Here is a 27,953-nt window from a genome sequence, read left to right as displayed (position 1 = left end):
TGGAAAAAAAGTACACTCGACTTCTCAACGAAGAATCCCTACCTTGGAAATTTTTATGTTAGCTCCCCAAAGATGTAGCTTGTTCACAAGGCGAAGGCTCTGAGTACCAGACACACTGTAGCTTTCCATTATTAAGGGCATGTGGACATTTATGTGGACAATGTGAATATTTATGTCACCAAGAGTTTACAGAGATAAACTGGAGGTGCAAGAAGAGAAATCTTCAAAGATTCTGGGGAGAGGGAGAGAGGGAATGGGACACACACAGACCTAAGGTGACAATGTGAGTGAAAAAACATTAAGAACTTAAAGTTGATGAATAATACATATATAAATCGGCACTGCATCACATATTCTGAAGAATAATAAGTATCAGATGATGCACAGATGCTGACCAGCTAGGTCAGATATCCCCCACGCTGAACACTGAGCATTCACAGGTGAGACCAGGAAGGTGCAAGGCACCACTGGCACACGCGGCACACACACCGACCACTTCGCGCGTGCAGAGCCGATGTGCCCCATGTCGCTGACTGGCTAGTGCTGTCAATCATTTTACAAGAACAACAGCAAAGAAAGAAAAGTCTAGAGTAAGAAGTGCCCTTTCATGACAAGGTTTGAAGTTACTGTGCCACATGGAAAGGACGGTGTGTGCCTTTGAGCCCTGCACTGAATTCAAACCCAAAAACCCCCGTGAATAACAGGGAATGCCCTGTGAAAATAGAGCAAATGTAAAACTAAAGACAGAAAGCAATAAATATGCACAAGTGATGTCTGTAATACCATCAGAGAATAAGTCAGGTTGGAAGGAAACCTCAAGAAAGGTCATCAAGCCCAATCTCTCTGAAAGCTACAAAAAAAAACAGTGCAAAACTGCCCCACAGAACAACTGGAGAGAACTGAAGCCATCGTGTTGGGGAGAGAAAGTAGCTCACAGAATTGGCACCTTCTTATAGTATTTCAAATACTTAGTTTCCCATTTCAAGAGCCATAAAAAAATTTCAGGCTTCTACTGATGATTGGTCTCCTTTCAGTAATAAACATAACTATTCATAGTCTCTTATGATAGACTAAGCTAAGGAGAATGAGACCTGTCCTGAATGCCTCCCTCAGTAGGGAAGTTGGCCTTACCTGTCAACCTCTCTCATAACACATTAAATATCAACTTAATGTTTCATCTTTCTCCAAAACTGTCGTGGTTTGGGCCTGGTTGGCAGCCAACCACAATGCAGCACCTCTCTCTCCCTTCCCCTCTGGCAATGAGAAGGGACAGAGAGCCAGGCTTGGGGTTCGAGATAGGACTGGGATGGGGAAAAAATCCCCCTTTTATGATCACGAGCAAAAGGCAGACTCGTTAGGGGAAGAAAAAAAACATACATTTATTACAGACACTAACAACACATAACAGAGTAGGACAGTGAGAAGCATTGCCACATCTTGAGAACACCTTCCCCCCACCCCTCCCTTCTTCCCGGGCTCAGCTCTGCTCCCAATGTCTCTACCTCCTCCCCCAGGGGCGCAGGGGCAGGGAATGGGGGGTGCAGTCAGCTCTGCACCCCCCATTCCCTGCCCCCTTATCTTCGGTGAGGGGAGTGTCTGGAACTTGTTCCTCCTGCTCTATCGTGGTCCCCCTCTCACAGGAGACAGTCCTGCACAAACTTTCTCTGACATGAATTCCTCCCAGCCGATGGGCTCGATTTCCCAAACAGAAGTGGAGCTGGCTTGGAGCTGGGGGAGCTTCGAGAAGCTTCTCACAGGGGGCCGCCCCGATAGCCCCCTCCCCTGCCACCAAAAAAACACCACTCACTCAACCCAGAACACAAGCCAACAAAGAGCAGAAATCCTTCTGAAATAGAAAATGATAGAGAAGAAAAAAAAACACCTTATATATTCTACGCTGATAATAGAGAAATGGTGAAAAGCTTTTTTTGTCCAAGCTCACTCTTATTGTTCATCTTCAGCCACTGAGGACTATTCTACTAGATTAGCTCACTGGTGCATTTAAGGATGAGGAGCCTGAGTGTCTCCCAGACATCACAGATGCAGTGGTGGAAAGGTGGGGAACAACAGGAGGAAGCAAAAGGGAAGCTTTGATGTCAAACAGGAGATCAAAATTCAGAAATATGACAGCTGATTTGCTTTTAAAACTTTGTCCCTTCCTCTCTCTTTCCCAGCTGATCCAGCACTGAGTATCTGACACAAACACATAAAAGCTGTGGATGTCAACCCCCCGACATGAACACCAGGGTTTGCAGAGGCAGGCAGGGGACACGTGCCGCTTTCTTCCCTTGCCATCAGAACAGACCTTCAGTCACGTCAAGGAAGAGCCCAACTAACACTTCAGGTCATTGTCCCATTATAACTTTTCCTCTCAACATCTGTTCCCCACATCTGCTGTGGCAAAACTCTTGCTCCTAGGAGGAAGCTGGGGGTGGGGAGGAATTCCTTGTGAATGCTCAGTGGGGTCCTCTGAGGGACAGTACAAAAATCTGAGTTACCCTGTAGATCTCTGTGTCTAAGAGATATTCTAGCCGTCCCAAACTACAGCGTTAGGTTCTCCTTCCCAGGCTGCAGGTCATTGGGATCCAATGTTTCAGACTATCCTTTCATAGCAGAGAAGCCAGCTGTAAGATCTGGACCACATCTTAAGTTTGTATTTTGGTCATCTCTCTTTTTTCAGAGTTTTGGGTCATAACCAAAACTCCACAGATACAACCAAGAGTAAATGCCCCTAAAAAATAAATGCTTTCCCAGCAGCTGTTTGATGCTAACAGTTTCAGTGTTAAGTCTTGCTGAACTAAAGCCTTTTATTATATGCTACTATTAGCCTGCGCCTATGTTCCTTTCTGCACGTACAGTACAGATATGATTTTCAGACCTTTCCAACCATACTTTTGAACACCAAGCAAAGCTTTAAAAAACAGGAAAAAAAAACCACTTGTCATTTCAAGGTAAGTTTGAAATTTCCATGAATACTTTTCATGTTTGCATGAACAGCAGCTGTGTATGTAAATGGTTTGAAATAGTGAAAAGCTCTAAAACTAATTAAGATTTTCCCATTGCAAATACACATTTTAGGTTTGTTCTGCATTCTTTCCTTTGCAGAGAGGAAAAGGTCCAGCTCAAGACTTAGCTTCTGGCCACAGAAAGTATTTACTGTTTCAACAGCCTTTCCATTCCAAGGGAATGACATCAGCACTAGCACTTTGCAAACTTTTAGTCTAATTCTCAAGCATAGCTCCATGCTCATAGATATGCCAGTCATAACATGACATGCTTTCTCAGAATTTGTTCCAGATTTATTGGGGCTGTGACCGGCTTTAATGCTAGGAAAGATCTTTTATCAGTCACGTACAGCACAACCTACAGCCCGCAAGAAAACGAACTCTTCAAAACACAACCCAGCCCCTTTGTGAACTGCCTGCTTGTGTCAAAGCTTAAGACACAGAGAACATATACAGACTTTTTTGTTTCAGAAAATCGTAGGAATATACATTAACAACCTCCTTGTACAAGAACCAACCTAAAACTGCAGATGCCATGCTGCAGCTGAGTCACAGAAAGCAGGACCGGAGGGGGATGCGACACCGTCATTGAGCCCATCCTCCTACTCTGAAACACGGGCACCTCTACCCGAACCATTCCTCGGAGGCGTCTGCCTACTCCGTTTTTCAAAAAATAAATAGAAATTAAATAAACAACCTTCCACCCCACATTCGTGGCGATCTCAAAAATTCCTCAGCGAGGCAATCTACCACAGTATCTAACTCTCCTCATCGCTGGGAGGATGACCCCCTCAGCTTTCCCTGCTGCACCTTAAACTTCCCACTTCTTTCCTGCACACCCATTGCAGGTGAGTTCATCACCACTTTCTTTGTTGGAACCTTTCACCCACCTGAAGGCGTTTTTTCTCTTTAAACCAAGCAAGCTCATTTCTTCCATAACTGTATTTACCAAATCACAGATCTCACTCACTGCTCTCCTCTGGTATGCTTTTTAAATTGGTCTCCAGCCTTCTGAAGGTGCAGTAGCAGCCCTGGCCACCCCACTCCAGCCAAGGCCCTTAAGCAGCACCAACTAAGGTGTGACATACCCTTCTGTAGAGCTTGTTTTGAGGTTTCTTCTTGTCTTTGTATACAGAGTAACTTGACTTTTGGTTTTTGTAATCTAATACACCTCCCCAGAACTACTGTGTAGAACTAGCATATGGAAAAAAAGTCAGGTTTGAGAAGGACTGGCTGAAATGTAGTACTTTGCTCTTGTCTTGATAAAACTTTTTCTTTCAAGGCCATTTGAGCTCTCCTCCCTGTCTTGCCCTCCTTCCCTTCCCCTTAGCCCACCAAGCACTCTCAACCCTATCAGAGCCTGATATGGATTATAACTTGGTAAGCATCAATTTTTACTCCATCCTCCAAGTCCTCAATGAAAATGTTGAATAAAATTAGAGATAGGACGGATTCCTGCCTAACCCGGTTTGATGCATCTTTCCAGTTTGTCAGGAAGGCAATCCAGCGCAGGGCAGGGTCACTGATGAACTGCAGGGCTGTGAGCTGGCTAACAGAGGTAATACTGAGAAGATCAAATCCAGTGTCATGCTGAACACACGGTACTTTACGTAACTCTTCCCAGCACCACTTCTACAGCTGGTAAAACTGGGGAGCTCTTCAGAATCAAGAACTTGTGAAAGAAATATTTATATTCAAAACAGTTGACCACACCATGCTAAAATATACACCAAGGAAGACTACTAATTAAGCCTATGAATATCTGGATGAGATTTCTAAATATCAGATATTTAAAATTTCTGCTAATTACGTGAAAGCTAATAAAAACACTAGTGGTAAAATACAACTGCAGCTCCCATGTTCAAGGTAGAGAGAACGATGTTATTCAACTTCTTATTCTTAAAAAATTGCTATGCATGAACATCTCGCCTGTTTTCCATTTTGCAGAGCCTTCCAATGTTGCTATTCAAATTCTCCTGATAAAATGCCTTACATGATGTTTATGAGCTTGTCTTTCAGTATCTAACCTTAAAGACCAAATCATAAGCAGGTGGCAAAAAAATCAAGCCACTCCCTAAATGACTGAAGGCAAACAAAACAAAAACCCTGCATAAACCCCAGAAACTTACATTTTCAGATCTCCAATAAGAAAAAAAATAACAATCTTTAGCCATCCTGACTCACTGGGACTTCAAGGAAAGGATAACTGACTTGTTTGTCTCATCATCACTCTATTTTAGGTATTAACTTAATCACATGTTTCGAAGATGTCCTGGCCATAGTCCATATCTATTAACCTGGCAGTTCTACCTTGGCTGCTTCAGTATCCTCCTGTCAAGGGGGCAGGATACTCCAAAATACCTGGAGTGCAAATTCACATCATATGGTTTGTCACTCTGCTTCAAGACATCCTTCTTTAAGAAAAGGTATTTGCTATTGCACGGATAAGTATCTGATGTTTCCACATCAAGTAGATGTGGAAGCACTCATATATGTAATTAAGTCAATTCTGCTAAATATGGGGGGGGTTAAAAAAATGTAAGTGCATTCAATCCTCCCTGTCCCCCCGTATTGTTTTGATGTGTACTTTTCGTTGGGATGGAGCAAGGAAAATAAGATCAGTAGTAACCTAACAAGGGAAATGAAATGCTGGATGCAAGGGACAAACGGAGTCTAAGTGACATGTTGGGTTTGTTTTTCTCTGCTTCTTTGCTGCTACTGCTGGAAGACAGCAATAACAACTCCTACTTTATTGGCTAAAGATCTGAGTGAATTCCTACTGTGAACACGCAGTTGGTCCATTAGAAGGCAGAAAAGGGCTTTCTTAGTAAAATACAGCAACCCCCCATTTCTATCACATACATTTTACATCTTAAGAAAGCGCTTTGTACATCTCACAAAGAAGATAACAGAGGCAATGCGCTGCATATGGCTGCAGCTGGCTGGTTTTGAAGGAACACCAAATTAAACAATGACATAACCCACACAAACACAGAAAGCCCAAGCTGAATCTGCTGGAACAACAAACTGCTTCCACACAGGACCTCTGCTTGGAGTGCTCTCTTTTATGCTTTTGACTTGCTTTACCTTATTTTCTGTATCAAAACAATTTTTAACTTTTTTTCGGCAGCTTCCCTTTTGCTATTTTGTCACAGCAGCTGGCACGCTACACGGATTTGAGAAGAGAGCAAAAGCTTTGCAGATAAACAAGGGCTGACTAGCAGGCTGCCACAGGCAGTGGCCACCCCTCCATCTTTTTGTCAAGTACACTTTTAAAAATGGTGCAGCTGATTCATACAAAAGTATGAATCAAGAGTAACCAAGAGGATATAACCAAGAGTAACTATTTAAAATTATGCTGATTTTTATTAGTATCATTTCAATGCTATGGGCTGCAATTTCAAAGCACTGCTCTCAGTTGTGTTGCCATAGACAAAACTCCTGTTTGAGCAGGCAGGCATCCACGAGTGCGAGACAGGTCGGCGATACGCTACGTGGTAATGCCTCCTTGTGCTGGCAAACCTCAAATGTGTGACAGCTATTAAAAAGGTTGAATCTTTGTGGCTAAAAATCTTGTCTCCCAGGACTGATCTAAAGCATTACCCTTATCAGCTTAGAGATAGAGCAGGTCCACCTTTTGGCCCAGGAGGGATGTACAGCTCTGCTCCATGGGCTGAACACTGAATTTGCACCAGAAGGAGCAGCAGCTCAACACCATAACTCACTAGGCAGATCATACAGGCAGACTTCAAAAATAACATTTTCTACTCTCATCTTGCCCCTTCCATACGAGCATTAGATATCACTATCCCCTAGCCCTCTGCAGTTCACTGAGTGTGATACTGTAAGACTGAAGTAAATTGTTAAAAAAAGATGCACAATGAATCCTTTCCAATTAAGGAATCATTTTAGTCAATCATTGTCCCTTCCTGCACCTTGTTGAAGGTGCAGGAAGGTGCGCTTAAGCACTGCTGAGAGAACTGTTATAATGTGATGTGAAATTATTTGTGTTTCCTTGCTTTTAAAAAAGTATTATCTCTCTTTCTTGGCTTTCTTCCTTTTCTCTGTCATTTCTGATTTGGCTGGATTTATATGAGCTACATATATTTGACAGATCTTTGCAAAACATTTTGCTACCTATTCTTCCAGTTTATAAACAGTCTACCTGCAGTTGGCATTAATGCCTTTCATTTCTAGCAACAAGAAATTTATTTTATTTAACAAGAAGGCTGAAAGGCCCTCCTAAAGTTTTCCTGCAGCTCCTGACTCCCACTTTCCATGTAAAAATCTGATGTTTCATTCCTGAAACAAACTTTGCCAGCAAACGCTAATCTTTTCCTAGATACAAGGAAGTTCTTGAAACCTCTCACAATTTTCTACAACAGTAGGGATGCATCGCATTGCCTTACCCTTAATTCCTTTCATTTATTTGTGTACTGCCTCATGCTTTCCCACTCTTGGTTCTCCTCATTCCCTGTCACTTTAGTCTGTGACCATCTGTCCATCCAGCCTTTGCTGGTATTCAAGAGCCAGGGTACAATCCGGCACAGCAGCCTCCAGCAGCCCTCCAAGTCTGATGAACCAAGCGGTCATTCAAGAGAAGTAACTTCTACAAAGATCACCACCTTCCTATTTTATTACGACCCCAGGCTGCCACAAGTGACACGGCCATAAAAGCCCTACAGGTCTCTCCAGCCCAAGGCAGGAGGGGAGGCAGCCAAGGTGCCCACGCTCCTTCCAACGGGAAAGGCCTCAATAGCGACTCAAAAGGTCGTCTGATGCCAGCTGTGAAATGACATTATCTGGCATTTACAGAGGCAAGATTTCCTCTCGGAAAAAAAAGGCTCCCTTCAATCAGGGCGACTGACTCTCAGCTGCCAGGCGAAGCGAGAGCCTGAGCGCCACAAGCACAAACAGTGAAAGGGGTCTCGCCACTTCTCCTTACGCTGGTGAAAAGCGCAAGTTTGACAGCACCAAAAATCAGTCTTCTCTTCCCAGCTGGGTCACCGACGGCTCCATTGCATCCCACCACCAGCTTCAGAAGCAGCAGAAGGCAGGGGCACGGTTTTGTCTCTATCAGTCTTTGGTGAGACAGCCACAGCAGGTCCTCCCATGGCAGCGGTGATCCCTGCACCCTCTAAGAATTGAGGTGGAAAGCACAAGGCCTGTCCATCAAACACAGATTATTACAACTCTCCAGTGTCACCAGCCTAGAGTTTTAAATCCTGTGACTGCTGCTCCATGCCAATCAGAAAATAATTTTTCTCTGAAATACTCTCTCCAATGCAGGGGGACAATGGCATCAGTATTGAGCCCAAAATAAAACTTACTTTTTCTTGACCTTCAAAACTATGACCATACGAAAAATGGCCAATAAAAGCCTTTGATAATCTGCCCATTACACACAATAATAGCATTTTCCTGATCAAACACAAAACTAGCACAATAACCTGCAAAACTGCATATTTGCACAGGAAAACAATCAGACAGCACAGCCAAAACAGACTCCATAGGAGCTCCAAACTTGGTCGGGATTAAACGGAGCTCCTTAGCCAAAATTAACAACCTCCCTGGCAATGAACCTCATAAAGCCACTGAGTTTGCTACAGTATGAAGGCAGCAGAACACTACCCCAGAGCAAAGGCATAAGGCTGCCCATTATAGTCTAAGCTACTTTAAAAAATCAACTATAAGCCAATTTTTGCCCTCAACCACAACTCCTCAGCCTTGCTTGAATCAAAGAACAAATTAATGGAGAAATGTCGTCTTTAGATTTCACCATGGGTAATGAAAAGTGCTTTGGTTTTAGTGATAAACACTATTTCACTTCCAGGAACAGAGGGAGCTATGCATTCTTTATGAGATGGTAAGTGGGGAATACTTTCTCTAAAGCAGGGCAAACACAGAAAATGTGTCATCTTTTCACTGTTCTTGATTTTGTCTTAACATTTACATTAAAGCAGAAATTTTATTTCTAGGCACTACTTACACTATCTGCATGTTTTTAAAAGAGGTTAGACTCTACAGAAAAAGTCTGTTCTTAAGAAGAAAAAAACCCAACAACTCCAAATTATAATGTTTGAAATAGAAAGATTTTTGCATGGAGCCTGCACTGGGATTTTTCACTGTCAACCTAGTGAATGGCTGCAGAGTCATGGTATTTTTTGAATGACTCCCAGCTCAGTTTTTTTGTTACCAATGTAAATTACTGACCTCTTTCCAGATGAAAACTATGAGATAATCCAATTGCAACGAGTGGTGGGGGAAGTCCGAGTAGTCCAGGAAAAGAAAGAACATTTTTTTTCTTTCCACTCAGCCCAGGCACTACAGCTCTGAGATGGGAAAGATGAAGAGCTTTCACTCCCCTCTTTAAATCAACCCAAATACCTATAGATTGACAGCAGAACAGAAATAAGTTATCTTCCTTGTGACAGATGACAATCAACTTACCTGACTAATCCCAGCCTAACTTGTTTTGCAGTTAAGTCTGAATGATAACTATGACTATCTGAGCTAGAATTATATTAAACAGTACATTTAATAAAGCTAAATTCCCACAATGCAAAAGTAAAAAAAGGCTGATGTGATGCTATCGGTGCCCTGCGATGTGCAGAGTGCACTCAAGAGTGTTTAAAAGTGCTGATCTATAATGTCTGTACCAATTAACTACTAGTGAGCTGGAAGAACTCCCTGTGCAATTAGCAGTCCTGTATGGGACGATGGCAATATACAACCTCCGATATTTGCACATCAGTTTTGCCACTGAGAATCTTTCCAAATATTTAAAATTTCACAGAAATATCCACCTGATTACAGCTTACCGGGAAGGCTTCAGCAAAATTACAGGAATTTCAATTTGATCTGAATTTCATTGTGGAGATAAAATTCGGGCAGAAGTCAAATGAATCATGGTAAATCAAAGGAGCTGCTTCTAAGCACAGATCCTTACAGAAAAAAAAAAAAAGAAAACAAACACACACACAAGCTTCAGGACAAAATGTTTTATAATAAACCTTGGAGAAAATTTAAATGGCTGCTTCATTTTAGAAGTATGTCTATCCCTTCTGTTAATTTCAATACTCAAAGGATCACCCTGCATTTCTAAAAATAAAGGGTTTTCTCCGCACCCCCCCCCATAAGAGAAAATATACTGAAGGTCACAACAACTTCTGAAATCAAATTCCACCCTTCCTCAAAAAAAGGAAGAGTAACTAATGGGTTTTGAAGTACAGCCTAAGAGAGTTAGGTAAACAAATCCCATTAACTTCAGTGGGACATGAAGTTTCATTTCACCGCCTTTGCAAATCCAGATGAATATACAGACAGATATTGTTCAGAACATCTGGGTAGACAAATAAGGGTTGCGCATTAAATTATTAGACTTAAAGGTGTTTTATTTTTTATACTCCAGAGGGAGGAAACGTTCTACCTCTTCACTATAAATACTCTCCCTTCTGGCTCAGTGGCCCAGATGTTGCCAAATAAGGGAAACATGGTTCCCTTCCTTTGCCGGTGGTCCACGTTATCTCCTCTTAACTGGTGAGAATATACTGTTTATCTTGCTCTGAAGCTCTGAGACCTTTGTGTAACTCCTCTCCCCAACACAGGGACTTAACCACTGAGCATTTAATCAGGATGAAAATGTGCTTGGTATGGCTTTTTTCTGTTGGTTGGATATCTATAAATTAAGTAAACTGCTAGGAAAAAGACTCAGATTTCAGTCTTCTGGATTTGACTGTCAGTTGCAGCAGAAGCTGCGAATTCTTGAGATAATACGAAGATCCTCGGGGGGAAGAGGTTGTGCCTTACGTCATCCAGCACCAACTTCCTGATAAATCATGGAGCAGATAGCTTATCCAGCTCCCCCCGCCAAAGAGATCCTGCTGGCAATATGAGACAAGGGAGGGATGAAGGCAGATGAGAAGAAGGAATATGAGAGTCTACAGGGGTTGATCAGGATTGTGAAAAAAGGCCTTAGGGAAAAAATTCAGTCACCATCAAAAGGGTTTTTAAGTCACCACTAAGGTCAAATGAGAGCCCTGGATGAAGATTTCCCCAGTCTTTACTAGATTTGCCCTACACTTTCCTGTGTGGGCTTGGAGCTGTGTTCCTAGTCAGCTAGCACACTTACGAAGATTAGGGAGCTTCAAATGAGGTTTATTTTGTCCGAGCTTCTGTGATGAGGCTGAGAAATGCAACCGAATTGTGGTCACCCATTCTGTCCCATTTATGTCTCAGAGCTGTGGGTGCCCAGGAGGGCAGCCTATAACCACACCAGAGGACATGTATCCACAGTGACCTTGATGTTTTCTTTGCGTTTCCAGTTACAAAAAGTCTGCATGATGCCAAGTTTGACATATTTACGTTCACCTTTAAAAGCAGGTGAGATTGAAGATGGGAGAATATCGTGGAATTAAGGGCTGATGCTCCCTTTTAGTTGAAGAGAATCTCTTATCAACAACTTCTGGTGCCTAAGTTATGAAGCTGGTTCTTCAGTCTTTCAAGATAAGTGCATAAAAATAGAGCGTGAATATCTCCTTTTTCCCTGCTCCAGCCTCCCCAGTTTGCAGAGCTCTCTGCTAATGAAGCACCAAACAGCCTTCTGCCAGAACGAAGCACTGGGGTGTGAAAGAAGGTTGAACTGCCATGGCATTCAGGCTTCTCCTAAACTTTGGGTTTGTTCCTGCAGTATGGATGCAGCAGGAAAATATCTCCACGCTCCCAACATTTCACATGCAGACAAACTTTCATAGGCTTGTAAATTCCCGGAAATTATTTTGCACACAGTGGACTTCTGGGAAAGAGCTGTTGAGGATGCATTAGAAGGAACTACCCACAGGCAGCTCAAAACAAAACACCGCTGGGTTTGGGGCTGGGCAGAGCAACGGCTGAGGGAGGCAAGTACGTTAGCACTGGGCACAGACGTGATCTTCAGGACTATCGGCTTCCTTACGAGATTTAGCTTTTACTTTTCTTCTTCGAAGCCCTGTGATGCAAGTCAAGTTTCAAGACAGCAGAGGAAACAGGGATTTGTTTCTCTCCCTCAGCACAGCATCTTCCTCGGTGATGCTGGATATACATCTTGTCTCCAGTAAAAAGAATTGCTAAGACATAAATTAAGCCTGGTCTGGAGAAATTCTTATATGCATACAGATTGACATGAACTTGGGAATGTACTTTGCTTGAACTCTGCATAATATCAATATGTTTCTAATATATTCATCAGCCTACAGAGAGCTCGCTTAAGCAGTTACTTTATGTGACTATTAGGCAAAATAATCTCTGGCAAAGAATCCACATGGCCCAGCTAATGGAGTTGACTCTGGTACACAAAGGTATACTCCCAGCATGTTAACATCGGAAGTATTTGAAACTCATAACTATTTTATTTTCTGCCTGGATGAACAATTTCACAGCCTATTATTGTAGAGAAAATACCAAAGATAAAGAATGTTTAAAGAGTAGGAATATTTTCAAATAGAAACAAACAAAACCACAAGATCAGTCATGATGTGAGAGATAAGGTTGAGGCACGAGCATATCACACTGGAAATTCCCTGGTGTCACAAATTAATTGTGGTTTCTCAAGTTCAGACTAGTGCCCAAATTAATGCATCCTATTTCCTCTCACTTATTAAAAATTAGAAACAGCATGCACCCAACACACAATATATATTTCTAATTAGATATAGGTCTAAACAATTCAGCCAAGCAGTATAATTTGCTAAAACTATTTAAAAAATGAAGTAGGAACAGTAATACTATTCAGATTTCATAGGTGATACTGATCTATACTCACGAGATTCAACACGTCTCTGTTTCCAGTAAATATTATGTTTCACATTTCATTACTTAGTATAATACTAAATTCACATAGCCTGACAGATGTATTTTAGTCTTCAGAGTGGTTTTTGTCATGTTACTAATAAAATCACTCTGTCAGTTTTGACAGGTTGTCTTCAGGAGACAATCTTGTTAAATCTCCTTATTTTATAGAAGCAAATACATTTAGGGAAACCAGGGAAGTTGCACTTACATAGGGGTATTTTGTATGTCAGCAGAAAAACCATTGATGACAAACTGTGTCCGCAGAACATTTCTACTGTGGTGTAACAAAAGTCTTTATTAATGTGTACCAAATAATCAGTTCCTGGCTCAAAGAACATAAAAGTTACATATATTGCCATAGTGTTTCTCAGCCTCTCTGCTTACATGGACCAAAAGTCATGAAACTACTCTCTAAAGTGCTTTTAAATCTATAGTATATACAGGTAAAGATACATATATGGCCCAATAAGGTTGCAAAACAGATTCGGGACCAAAATAGAAAAGAATTGACAGGATCTAGAATGAGTAAGTAGAGGAACTTTGCCTGGTTCCTGTCTGCATTGAATCACAGCTCCCACAATTTCCCTTTAATTCACAGGCTCTGGATTAAAAAAAAAACTTGATACAATTACAAAACAAAAATAGCAAAACCCCCACTTTTCCTAAATATATTTAAATGTTACAAAGAGGAGAGAGAGAGAATGGTCTACGGTTGTATCAAGGAAGTGTCAGCTCTATTTTTCCATATGTTGGCATCCACTCTGCATCATGTACTAAGAGCCTGCAGAGCCCACCCCACACAGCTCAGGGATACTTGCTGGTACTAGTTCTTGCTAGCATCAGCCCAGACAGCCACACCAGTCAACTTCTTAATCTCAGAACATCTGTTTTGCTGAGTTCAGTCCCTTTAAAATGTTTTCAAAGTAAAACCACCATAGTTAGAAAGTTCTCTTGCTAAGCCCACTTTTCATGTGTTCCTGACCCATTCACATCAAAGAAATGAGCACACAGAGCTACACACATCTCCTGAGAATTGTCCATCAGCAATGCAGGCAGGAATATGAAGGAAATGGTTTTCACCCTTGGGAGTACCCAAAGGCTGCTTCAGTGCCCAAAATCAGATCTACAAATCCTCAATGACAGGAAAGCAACATCTTTGAGTGTTCAAGCCGGTTGTACAGATATGACAATGGTACTACAAACGCTTATGATCTATCTATAGTCTACTACAACCGCTTGAACTATTAAATAATTCCAATCTTTTTTCTCCCTTCGTCATACATAAAGCATGCCAACTCCACATGCAAGAAACCTGCTGCTCAGGGAATTAGATACCACGTCAGCATTTGGGCACCGCTTTGGGCAGCTGAAAAGCAAGTCTGCTTTTCTGCAACTCAGGAAGAGGCAAATGACATCAGCCAGTTCCCAAAAGATCGAGACAGGTTCTCAAACAACAGGTCAACAAGTGGGTGCTGAAGGGACTAAACCCTCTGTCGTGCCCGGCAGGTCTGGGTGCTGGTGGGAGAGCAGGGACCGGTACCCAGGACAGGGCTGGGCTTGCAGGCTCCTGCTCTGACCAAGTAGGGCCAAATCTTCTCAAATCCCCCCCCCCCCACCCCCCCCCAAAAAAAAATATGCTTTACAGAACGCTCACATAAAGGTGCATGTGACTCCCCTCGAGCTGCCTCCCTGCCCGAGCGAGGTCTGTTTATTCTGGCACCCAGTTCCCAGCACCCACCCAGCTCCTGGACAGGATGCACATAACAATCCATCTCCTGCTTTCGACTCTTACCCATTTGAAGTGTTTTAGTTTTGGCTATCTTAGGTTCTTCAAACTTGAATAAGGATTAAAAAAAAAAAAAAAAAAAAAAAAGACTTTATCTGATTTGAAGGAAAAAAAGATGTTTTATTAACAAATAGGCGAAAGCATTGTAAGAATGCTCAAAACTACTTATGTTCCCACAGTCCTTGCAGCCACACACAGAACTTCTCAAATGACCAGATCACTACATGACCAAGAAGTGAACCACTGAGTGTATGAGAAGGAAGTGACTCAGACTGAAATTCATAAAGGACAGCATGAATGGGACAGGATTTCCGCTTACAGCTCTTTTTACATGGCAAGGCTCCTTTTTTTTAAAAAAAAAAAAACAAAAACCAAAAAGCAAAAAACCAAAACCAACACAAAAATAAACCAACAAAAAAAATCCCCCACACAACTCCCCCCCACCTCCCCTTCAAAAAAAACACAGAAAAGCAACCTTGCTCCCTCCTTTCCCATTCAGTTTTTAAAACAGCTCTGCTGGAAAGCTACTGCATGGATTTTAAATCAGAATCTCTATGTCACACCTCCAAGTCTTCTCCCTATACAAGACACCATCCATCCTATCACAACAAATGCTTAGAATGGTTGCTAACTTTTCAGACAATAAGCCATCATCTTCCTTTTTTTTTGCCTTAAAATGGCATATTTCCAGCACCAGCAAAACTAGAAATCTTTATTTACAAGTGTACCTCCAGACATACAGACACAATGTGGAAAAGGCCAGAGGGAATGCACTTAAATCACCAATCTGAAATTGTAATTTCCCTACTAAAAAGAGGTCCTGATGCTATGTTATAGGGCCAGCCTGGGATAAGGGTATATAATAGAAGCACCAACATATTATTAATGTACCACCACGCTGTACAGAGCACAGGGTGGTATAGAGGAGCACATGCAGGTTCCACAACTGGAGAGGTGATTGAACCGAAAGTACTCCAGAGTCATTTACTTACTTTATTTTGGTACTATTGTTGATGTTATCTCACCCCACTTCTTCTATCAGTGCTCAAGAAGCTTTTTGGAAAACCCCTGGTTCTTTTACTATTGGAAAGAAGCACTAAGTTATTGAGACATAGCAGAATTTTCCTTGAGCACCTACTCAAATGTCACAGGCACAATATGTGCAATGAGTATATATTTTGATGGAGAAGTACATTGTTAACTTAAGTATCTCATGTTCTGTGGTTTATGTCATACCTTTTCAGGGGAAGAAAGCAGAGTTGTCCTTGTATTGTACACTGAACATTTTATTGAATATTATTCTTACAGTACACTGCAACAACCTCATCATAGCAGAGACTGCTTGGAAGTACTAAGGAGCAACGCACCCCTCAAAGAAATAACTACCAAGTAACAAGGAGCAAGGGAGCAGATCCAAGATCCCTAAGGAAGAGAATCTCTATGTCCTGCTGCAGCCCTACACGCTGCTGCACGCTGTTTTCTGGGGCAGCCAGGATTTTGGCTGTGCAAGGGGCTGCTCCAGGGCTCCCGAAGCTCCGCTCCCCGGCAGGCAGCGCGGCGGTGCCGGTGACAGCAGCTTGCCAGGAGCTGGATCACTGGATTGCTCTGACACCCAAACACCCCTAAATAAGCACGCCAGCTACCACTGCATGAACACACACGCCCCTCCAACCAGATATGGAATGACATGCTACAGAAGACATCAAAATCTCAATTAAGAAATTCATGCAAATGAACCCATCGGTTCCAGCTCTTCACCTCGCTCTGGGTTTTACTCTAAATTCATACATTCCCACTTGCCTCTTAAGAGGTTTTTGGCAAAGTGGTCTTCTAAATAAAGACTCTTATTCTCTACGTATTTTTTTTATATATATATATAAAATAGTTTTTCCAGGCTATTCCAGAATTTTGGAAGCTGCCACACAGGACCATCGAATTTTTAACTACTCACAGGCTTGAACCGATACACATCCACAAAACATGTAAGTTTAAATGGCTTTGCTGCTTATTGCTTCTGACACATTCTTTTTCTTGTCTACTCTATACACACTGCCAACTTAGCAGCGTGAATCAAAATTACCAACTGTTTCCAGATTGCTTTTAACTCTTACCCCAATTACATATATAGCCATATTAGTCAGGTATCAATCAATAAATCCCCTAATAATTCAAGAAGAAACAGAGAAGGTAAATATAAAACAGCAGCTATGACTAGAAGCTTATAAATACCAAGTGGGAACTTATTTTAGGGCTTTGTTAGGTGAGAGCCGTTAAAAACCTAACAACCTTTCTGCAGAAATTTGCATATAGGCATACACGTATGACTATAACAATAGACTTTGATGTGAAAAAGTTCACATTTGAGTCTACAGTATTTTTTTTCTCTTTTAATATGAGAAATTTTCTCCTATTCCTGCTTTAGCCATGGACTTTGCTGTAGAGCAGTCTGACAGCGACTCCTGAGCTGCCATCTCTGAAAACAGATGCAGAACTTAAAACACCAGCGAGTTGGATTTATGAGGAGGGTGGGACAACTGACGCTTATTTGCATGGTCTCCTGTTATGAACAATTTCCACCATTTGGAGGAAGACTCCATCATTTCTGATTCCCAGTTTTAAGGTGCTCTCTGGTTGACAGACTGGACGTGCCATAGCCCTGACTTCACTGATTTTCTTGGCATTTTAACAGCACTCATGATCTTCAGCTGGAGCACTGCATACTACTCCAAGAGAAAAAATTAGACCTACACAAGGGTTGAAAGAAACCCTTAAATTAGATATTTTTAAATTAAGTCTAGATTATTTTAAAAGTGATCATCCAGGCTGACTTAGTACCTGCTGAAGCTATATTGTGCAATTTAGCAGTTAAGACTATACTTTATTCCAGGTTTTTCATGCAGGTGATTCCAAACACCTCGTATTCTACCACAGACTACAGTAAAAAAATATATAGCTAAACATAAATAAAAACATTAAAGGTTGTATAGGCTGATTGACAAGAAATAATCAGGAACTCTAATGCAGTGATTCATTTTCTTGGATTAAAGCATTAGCAAATACAGCTCCTTGCCAGTTCTAAAGACCCCAAAGCACGGCTGCAAATCCTCATTCCTTAACACAACGGCAGCAATTTTTTCCCCTTTGGCTATCAATGAAGTTACTTTTCATGAATATTTATTTCAGTTACATCTCACAAGTAAAAGCACACAGCCAAATAAATATACACAACATACAGATAATGGAAAACCTATGTTGTATGCATACATTCACACAAGATATTTCAAAGTGCACTACATTATAAATATCCTAGACGTGCTGGGTATAAGCTTGCTTACTACATAGGAGTTAGTTCAGCCAGAAGTCAGCAGAGACAGGCAAAGAAAGGCTGAAAAATATAATGGATTATAACAAGTTACTGAGCTAAATTTAGGTAGAATTGGCTATGTGCAAAATGGCTTGTGATAAATAAGTTTGACTAGATGAATAACTTAATGTTTTATTGTAAAGCTCCAATTTTTCAAATGAGAAGCCTCTGAAAAAGCTGAAAAAAAATCCTTTCAAAAGTAGAGAGATTTATTTGACCACAAATTCCAATGGCTAAGATTAAGCAATTTCTCGTCAAATTTCTTCTGTTTCAATGAATCATACTTCCACTGAACTCTGACAAAAACATACTTGTTTTTTCAGCCATCACCTCTAAACTTCCTAATAAGTTTCCTATATTTACCTAGGAGATTCAAAGTAGTGATACCTAGCAGTCAGGTTTTGGTTATAGCTCAATTGTCCTTAAGGATTTTTGTGAAGTGCCAAGATGCCTGTATGAAAAGCAAAATAAAACGAGGAACTTGCCCATAAAATGCATTTTCTGTTTCCAACAGATAAAAAGAGAATGATGCTGCATCTACCAGGGAGCAGTCATGAAAGATGGGGAGGCAACTGGTTCATCTTACAAAACAAATATGGTATAGCAAGTTCAACACTTATATTTAAGTTCACACTGTATTAACACTGTCTTTATGTGTGGGTGGTAGTGTTTTTTGGCATAGTTACTAGATCCATATAAAGGCAGTCATAAGCTGGAAAGGTGCAATAAAAAGGAATTAAAAATAAATAAAACTGTCTTTACCATGTGGGTCTTGTTCATTGGACTTTGGGCTGCTTCTTGCTCTGCGCTCCAGTTTCTTTACTGCCGGAGCCCCCCCGCCGCCGCCGCCTCCGCTGCTTGCTCCATTGTGGCTCTTTGCATAACCATTATATACAGTTGTGCAGCTGCCTATATGGCTTTTGTAGATGGATGAAGGAGGACTATTCAGACGGTTTTGGCGATCAATCTGCCTGTCTTTGAGTTTTTTGTGCTGTGGTTTGCTGTACTGATCTTCCCTGGTAATGTAGCTGGACATCCCATACAGTGGTATGATTTCTGAAACGAAAGAATTCACCCACAGTAATTCAGAACAACAAAATCACTGAATTTTTTCAGAAAACCAAATTCCTGACCATCTCCAGATTTTCCTGGAGGCAGATTTTACAACACACCAATTTTTTTGTTTGTTTGTTTTTAAAGAAATCTTTTCAGGAGGACTGATGGTGCTACTGTATTAAGTGTGCTCCACTGCTAGAGCATAGGATTTCATAACTCTTTGAATGAGTGTGTAAAATACAGCAATTAGGGTGATAGTTTTTCCCCTCCCTTTTCAGCCTTTGTGTTTCGAGGACACAGATTTCAAGCAAAAATCCAGGGAGACTGATATTTAGGAGAAAGCCTTCATAAGATCACAGTAATTTAGCAGTTTCTTCCCCAGGGCCTGACTGGATAGAGTAAACTGAGAATGCCCTGGTTTCAAGCTGCCATCATTGATTACATGCAATTTAATTTCCTAGCATAAACAGACTTTACAACGGCGTCAACTGTGCCTGCCTAAGGAGAGAAGTGCAGCATGAAGTGGAAGTTTTGGGTAAATAGAACTGACTAAAAAAAGCTTAAAGAAATATTATCAATATCATATCTAGATTTCAGATAAACTTCATTAAATACAATCCCCACTTCCTCTCTCCAAGAATGACTATCTCTAACCTAAGGCAGGTCAGCTTGCAGGAATCAGAATATTTTCTACTTTTCTCTATAGTTCAGTCTTCCTTTTTACGTTCCACTTTGAGTCTGAAGCTTGAACAAATTAATGGCCAAAACAAGTTTTGCCTTTGTTAGAAAAAACCCAATTGATACTTGATATATTCTTCATTTTTTTATTTACATCCATTCAGAAGTTATCATACAAACTTCTGAGGCAAACATCCTATGCAGCCATTTGAAGCCTTGTAAATTGAGATTGCCATATATACACTGTATTATAATTTTCCAAGTTGTTTCAGCTAACCAGATTTTTGCTTTGCTAGTTTGCTGTGTCTTAGTCTTCATCTTTCCTTATCTAGCTACATGACTCTGTTCGTATTCTCACAGCAACTAGCTGTCTAAAACCAGCATGCAACAAAAAAATGCAATTTTTGTTTTATTTATAAGACATTGTACAGCAAATGGGAAACAGTAGATTAATACTCAGCAGTACAATATTCACCACTTCAATTATTTCAGTGTTACAGATGTTAAAAATTCTTTTTAACTTTTAAGTCGAATCGGCTTCTTGGTATCTCCAGGCCACAGAAATATTTAAGAGCTACTTAACTAGCAGCCCTGTGTTCACTTTGCACACTACCATGTTTGCACAGAAGACTTTGTCAAGCAATCTGATAAACCATCCTGTTCCCTTTCGAAGGGAAAAGTCCATCCCTTACGTATCTGGTTGGCTACAGAATCCTACTGGTTTCTTGAGCTTCCCACTTCTTTCCCCCTCCAGTATAATGAAGTTAAATGTCAGCTGTAAGAGTCCACTCCCCACTAGAAAATGAGGTCTGTTGGTCAACACAAACCTCAAGCGGTAGCATCACTAGACACCACCCCCTCCCTCTGCCCCTTCCTTCCCACTCCAGCAGAACCTCACTTCTGGTGATATGGCTTAAACATATTCTTTAGAAAGCATCTTAACTCCAGGTAGTTCAGCAGACATGTAAAACCATGAATCGTGAAGTGATTTCCATGTTAAACATCTCAAGTAGCTTTGCTGATTAGTTTTTTGGTTAACGCCTTCTTCCAGATTACACAAAGACTTATCTCCAGGGTGGCACAGACAAAATAGTGCATAGTTCAGACAGAAATATGCCCCTTTCACTCTTTTTCTTGCAATTATTTACTCATGGCCTGATTAGGGTTGCCATGCTACCCTTTAGTACCGGACAATGCCTTTCAGTGACTTACTGCACAGTCTCCACTAGAATAACAAACAGAAAACGCCTGTTATTTCTTAGAAAACCACGGCTGGGGGGCAGAAAGCACATTAGAGCCAACAGGAAGCAGCATTCAGCTTTTCCCAGTGGAAACTACTGCGGCAAGCCATGCTCGAAGCCAGCCCTCCATATCCATCCTCATTCCCAAGCCAGGACTAATACACTCTGTCTCTTGGTTTCCTGTACAGCGCTGCATCGTGACGCAGCAAGAGCAACTGGGATGACTCATGTCCCTAGTTTGAAGCATGGGATGAGACATTTTTCTCCCCACTGTATTTACAAATTAAGTTAAAATTGGTTTTGTTTCTGCAACCTACTGTTGCAGCATAGGATTGCCCTGTGTTGCTGCACTCTGGATGGCTACACCCCTGCTCTGGATGCTAAAGAAAGAGGCTCCATCTGTGTAGACAAAGCCACTCTACAAGCTCTCCAAATCATTTCCACTCTTGGTTTCACTCGCCTTTAAAACTCGCTGAACACAGGTGTGAAATGTCAGTACCTTCCTTCCAGCTCACCTTGTTCTCCATATATTGTTGGGGGAAGATGGTGCTGTGGGAAAAACTGTGGTGGCATGTCCCCAGGTCCAGTGACGGGAGGATAAAAAGCTGTGTGAGAGTTGTGAATAAAATGGGGATGGTGCGTCAGGTATGGAGGTAAGTGATGGGTTGGAGAGATGGCCGAAGGGTAGCTAGGAGGGTAACACTCCGGAGACTGAGGGGTAACCACCACCCTCCGAACGCCGGTGTTGTCTTCTATCACCTGGAAGGGAAGGCAGGGAAATGAGCACGTTATGCAGCATCTGAGCTGAACATATTTTTAAAACAGCACTGTTTACAGTTTGTTCTCCCATTAGAAAATGGTTGGTCCTTAGGTTTATTCATAAACACATTTCTAAAATGAATAGCAGCAGAAGTAATCACAGTGGTGACGTGGCTTTTCTTGGAGACAACTCAGACACACTAATCACTGGGAGACTTGCTGCTGCTAGTGATAACCATGTGGGTAAGAGACAAAATAAATAACCTGTATTTAAGGAGTAAGATAATTGAAAAGGAACACAAAGCACCAAAATAAGAGTACTCATTGGGACCAACCTTACATTCTATGCATAAAATTTCTACTGCTGATTTTGAGAACACTCTGAGTGAATACAGAGTTTGTAAAGTTTGGAAATTAGCTGGCACTGCTACTGTGGAGAAGTTGCATGTGTGCACAGAGACATATACTCTGCAGGAACCTGTGTTGAGACACGTTTTCAAAAGAATTGCTCTGTTCACAACAGGTATCTGTTCAAGACAAATCATAGGGCAGAAGGTTTTTTTCTGCTACAGAGCTGGTCTATACATCTGTGCAAGTCAGCTCTGGAATATGCATACCTTGGCCCCAAATGCCACAGCCAAAGCATGTAAAACCAGATGTAGGATAGTGGAAATGTACTTAGGCTGAAAAAAGTTTTTCAGCTTATAATTTTTCCAGACCTATATTTCTGGACAACAGTCAACCAGCCAAATTTCAGTCCAGACTTAGGAGCCAAACTTTTCTTGAAGCTTATTCAAAAACCCTCTGCCATTTCTAGAACGCAAAAATACAACCACGTAAGAACAACTTCTGTCCCTTTGGTTCTGTAAGTGACATGCGTAACGTAGAAAAGCACCAAGGAAGCATAATTTAGTTTCATACAACAAACAAGCTGTTAAAAACGTAAGTTTTTCTAAACTGACTGATGACACACAGATGGAATAATACATGTGATGAACGTGTTATGTGAGATAAGCAAATGTGCATTAAGGACACCTGTCATAAGATGTGGCCGCTCTCAGCTGATTGCCACCAACACCAGCTGGAGTTATCAACCCCCCATAGCAGCATCCGCAGAAGAGACTCTGCCACGCTCCAGCGACCCTCGTCACATCACAGCACCTTAGCCTAGACCACAAAGAAAAAGTGGTTTATGCTGATATACCCTGAGGTGAAGCGACGGCACGGGCACGTGGTGGTTTCTGCTGACTGTGCTGCAGAGGGACAAGCCCTGCCAGAGAGGCGATGCCACAGCCGTGAGCCGTAGTGCCCCAGCAAACACGAGTCTGTGCCTCAGGCAGCAGCTGAGCAAGTTATGACATGGCAAAATTTAACTAGTATTACCTGACCCACTTCCTTCCTCAGGCCATGTGTGTCCTAAGGTTATATGAATTTGCTCCTGTTAGCTATGGGCTGCAACCACGGGACACGCACAATTTCTGTGCACTGGCTGGCCTCCTACAGAATAAAATTTTCCTACAGAAAGTTAATTCATTCGTTTGTAATTGATACTTTACATTAAAGAAATGCATTGGTTGCTATGCTGTGTAACCAGAATAGGAATTGTTTAGCCTAACATGATCCTAACCTCTAAATTTACAACTTAAACTAACAACTTGTTGTCTGCTAGCTTTCAATTTTGAAGCCTTGACAGAGTCCTCAGAAGACAGACGAACCTCTTAGATTTACACTATCACATCATTGTAACTGCTGCATTTTCAGGCCTCCCATCTCTGCTACTGATTCTACTCAACCTCCACAGCATCTGTTATCCTGGCACCAGGTCTCAAACCTGCACTCTGAAACCTGGAGAAGAAGAAAATCCTTTTCTATTTAGCACATATTTGAAAAACTAAACTACTTATTTAAGACTGTGCATAGAAATGCTGGACTTAGCTCTCAGACTTTGATCATGCTCCAATTTAACTAAGATAGTGAGTTCCTACATCCTGATGTGAAAAGTTTTCATCATGGCTTTAACTAGTCGAAGCCCCAGAGACTACTTCAGTCTTCCAGGCGGGTACAAGCTCTTATCCATGTATCTAGACCAGACTGCATGAGTATTTTGTGCTCTAGTGAAAGATGAATATGTTAAGGAACAGATTTAGACAGAAAGCTTGTACTCTGTAGCAGCACATAATATAAACCATATTTAAAATTATTAGGATTCTTCTTCCTGGACTATCTGCTAGAGAGCAGAAAGGAAAGCTCAGAGTCCTGTCAAAGACCTTTTTGATGAAATTATCCTGCTAGATGAAACTATAAAATATCATCAGTAGTGAGAGAAAAGCCAGAGATGAGGGGATAGGATAGAATAGAATAGAATTTCAGTTGGAAGGAACATACAGTGATCATCTAGTCCAACTCAAAGGATGACCCAGCCTTCCAAATGACTTTTGTCAAAAAGCTAAGAGACTAGTCTCTTTTGTTTCCTCCCAGGCCACGAATGCTGACAGCATTCTTGTTACTACATGTGCCTGTGTTCCAAATGAACGCAGAAAGATAGGGGACCTTGCAAAAAAAAAAATGTTTTATTTCCATATCCTACAGGGCATGTTCTCCCTAAACCAAGTGTTTTTAATAAATATATATATATTTAAAATTTTTGAAGCTCCACATACAATCTTTAATTACGCTATTCTGTCCTTAACAGATCATAAAATTGGTAAACCAATGTATTATGTATGATATGCATTAGATGGCTATAAAACCAGCACAGGTTAAGACTGTAGATATCTCTTGGAGTGGGTAGACTGTAGTAGTGCCATTCTGGGAGATGACACTCCTTCAATTCATCACAGACAGAGCAAATGAGTTTTAATCTGTAAATGTAAGTAACATAACATAACTTAGCAGAGATGTTAAACTTTGCTATTTAAAGAAGAAATCTCCCATTCCTTGTATCTGCTTAAAACCATTTGTCATGAAGATCATAAATTCACCAGGAAATACTGTCTGCTAAACTGTCTCTACCTCAGTGCCAAGAAGCAATGAAACCTTAATCCCTGTTGAGGTCTCTAGATGACACTGGAATATTAAAAGTAATTGCTATCGCTAATTTTAGCGGTTTATAGTTAAAGAAAACAAGTATTCCTGGTCATTTGGCACCTCGAGCTAAACTTTCGTTATTTTGTGTTTTTCGAATAGTTACTATGTAAATTGACTTTTGTTGTTATTTTTTAATCTTGATGGTATAATTGGCATGTCGCCTTAATAACAATATTATTATAGCATATTTCTGGGTGGGTTTTTTCCGTATTTTAGGGAGCTTAATTGCTGAGTGAGGTAGATGATCTTTCAGGACAATCTGGATGAACATTACTCATGCACAATAAAATTGCCTCCTCCCCCATGGGTTGCCACATTTTGAGAATACCATTCTAAGTAATCTCTGTTTTACATCAAAGACATCACTGTAGCAATGAAAACTCAGTTAACTGGAGATAAGTCACATATTCAATGTACAACACCACTCCATATTCTCTCATTTTTCTTCACTGAAATTTAATATTACACCTTCAGAAGAGAGACAGGCAAGTTAATTTGGCACAGGCAAACTGTACCTGTGTTTTGTGAGTTCCAGTTAAAGGAATACAATCATTCTCATTCTTTAACACACATGTTCATTGAACGGGTATAATATGGTAATATGCAATTAATTTCCACTTGCTTTCAAAAAAAAAAAAAAAAAGTCTTATTTCCCTTAGTGTACTAGATTCATCAAGGACATCTGGAGCATGGCCACTGGGTGGACCACAACCAATACTTTGGGAATTTCATAAACTAATTTGAAACTTCATTCATAAATCAATCTGTACCAAAGAACAGTACAGAATGAGCTCATCCACAAGGAACTTGGATGTCAACATTTTATTTGTTCACTTAATTTCTTAAGGATGCCAATCTAAACTCGTGCCAGCCTTGACAAGTTTGCTTCACTATATTTGCCATCCATCATGTACACACATCTGTACCCTGAGCCTGGAAAATAGACAGATGAACATCTGTGGCTGGCAGGAATGTTGAGGTATTTTATATCTAGAACAGTTCAGTTCTTCAGGACCAATGCTCATGAACTTGAAAGGATAATCACTTTATGGCTTGCTCCACATGAGTATGAGATCTGCACAACCGTCCTTGTGTTCAGAGTGTTACAGAGGATCATCCTGCTCAAGGATGACTCGATTGATCGCAGTCTACAAAACACAGAGATGCCCTGTGAGCAGTAAGCCATACAAAACCAAAGAATTCGTGGCTAAAAGCTTATGCTAGCCAAACATGGTTTTGGAGAACACCTCTCAAGGCAGAGGATGTACCCAAGACCAAAATCCTGATTCCTGAGGATGTGATGGATTTTCTGACACTTTAAATGTCATTCAAAGACTTTCCTCTTTCTAGAGGTTATACTTTAGTTCTGTCAACTGCTGTGTGCTTGATGCAGGAATACCGAGATGCAGGACCATGGCTTGAGTTGCATGGGTCAGACTATATGACCCCAACGTTACCTCCTGACAAAAGAAGTCTTATCAGCGCTATGCATACTTCATGCTCCAACCAGTAAATTAGTCCTTTAGCCTTAAAATATCTGTGGCAGAGACCGCATATTAACAACTCTGTAAATAAAATCAAAAGCCAAGTTTCATGCCAAATTTTCATGTCCAACTACACATGAGTAATCCCTCAAACTCCAGTGGAATTGCTCCAGTTTTATTTCAGAGAGAATAGTCCTCAGCCAATAGCCCTAAGCAAACAAGTTCATGATCTTGCTTTTTGGTATTCCCATTTTTCTAGTTCTCCTCACTAGAACACTCCAAATCCTCCTTCCCTCCTCCCAAACATACACTGTAAAAAGCAGAAACAACCACCCATGAAGATGTCCCCAAATTTAATATCTTAGCATCCAAATGATGATCTTTAACCTTCAGATTATGCTGGCACCAGGGAGCTAGAGCGCTCTAGGAGCCAGGAGAAGGCATCAGGCCACAGACCCTGATAGCAGGGAAGCAGCTCGGAGCTGGAACAGGCATTAACAGCTCGTGCCCTGCTCGCCAGAAGTCATAGGAGCTGCTCCTTCAGTATTCAACAGTTCAAGCCAAAATTTTTGTCACTGCATGCATTTAATATAGATTTCTCTACCACGTCACCTTCCACAACTAACTTCTACAGTAGCAATACTGTCCACCAAGAGCATGGCAAGGAATTTTTTCTCTCTTTTATATTTAAGTAACCCTTAGCCAACTAAGAATTGCAGAGACATGAACTCTGATCTGATAGTTCATATCTGCCAGAGGTGCACAGAGGTTTGCTGAAAAGGAAATGCAGAATAACTGGCTGTATTGAACCAGTCTTTGAAAGCAAAACCACAGCATGAAAGACCCTGAACTGGTGCTGTATGTTTGTCTTCTATTACTTTCCTGGATTTTTTTCCCCACCCTGGCTAAGCCTCATCATTGGGAACATCTCCTTAACATCAACAAAACTGGCTTCTAGTCATGACTACTGTTACGGTCCTTGAAGTCTAGAAATAGAGTTTAACTATTTTTCCACTGCTTCCAGTGGAGCTGATCTTGCAGGGCACACAACCTCCTGACAATTTTTTGCTGATCATTTCAAAAGAAGTAATGAAGCATCATTTTAATCCAGGGTTGAAATCACTAGATAACTAATGTAATATTTAAGGCTAATACTCACAGCTCCAAGAGGCCTGATGTAACAAAATGGAAAAAAGATTTCATGCCTTTTTTTAATAGGCACTGTTACTTCGCTGCCGGGGTATCTGCTTTCTGCCTGACTTAGATGTACACTTTGGGAACAAATCAAACCAAAAATCAAATATATTTTGATTCATATCTTAAAGTGAATTAATTTGCTTTACAGCCTTTCCCTTGCCACTCTAAATTTGTGTTCTTTTTGTTTAACATAAAATAGAGCTTTTAACTATGAGACAATAGAGAAAAGCAAGAGCAAATAAGAGAAATTCATTACAATAAGAACTAATTTGATTACTACACACTTTCAAGTACTACTTAACATGAAGCAGTCTGAAAGGCAAGAGGCTCTCTCGCCACACAGAAGAACGCACATTCTGTTGCCGAAAAGCATTGAATAGCTTTCCCCTAGAACTTTAAAACATATTTCCAGCTCCTTTGAAAAATCTCTTTAGAAAAGGGGTTTGGGTTGGTTGTTTTTTTGTTTTG

At 41.0% G+C, this 27,953-nt stretch overlaps 1 protein-coding gene across 1 annotated transcript in view; it reads right to left on the bottom strand.

Annotated features, from left to right (window-relative positions):
- The window catches only part of FNDC3B (fibronectin type III domain containing 3B), a 209,189-nt gene that overhangs the window by 77,519 nt on the left and 103,717 nt on the right, over window positions 1-27,953 (bottom strand). Inside the window, exons 5-6 of the mRNA XM_042798938.1 lie at window positions 21,474-21,717; window positions 18,746-19,039 (exon numbers count right to left, since the gene is read on the bottom strand). Of these exons, the coding sequence (XP_042654872.1) occupies window positions 18,746-19,039; window positions 21,474-21,717 (538 nt within the window). The remainder of the gene's footprint in view (window positions 1-18,745; window positions 19,040-21,473; window positions 21,718-27,953) is intronic.

The sequence above is a fragment of the Tyto alba genome, unplaced genomic scaffold (genome assembly GCF_018691265.1).
Source record: "Tyto alba isolate M040663 unplaced genomic scaffold, T.alba_DEE_v4.0 Super-Scaffold_10, whole genome shotgun sequence".
Classification (NCBI taxonomy): domain Eukaryota; kingdom Metazoa; phylum Chordata; class Aves; order Strigiformes; family Tytonidae; genus Tyto; species Tyto alba.
Note: the sequence above shows the minus strand (reverse complement) of the source record. Positions and strands in the feature narration are given on the sequence as shown.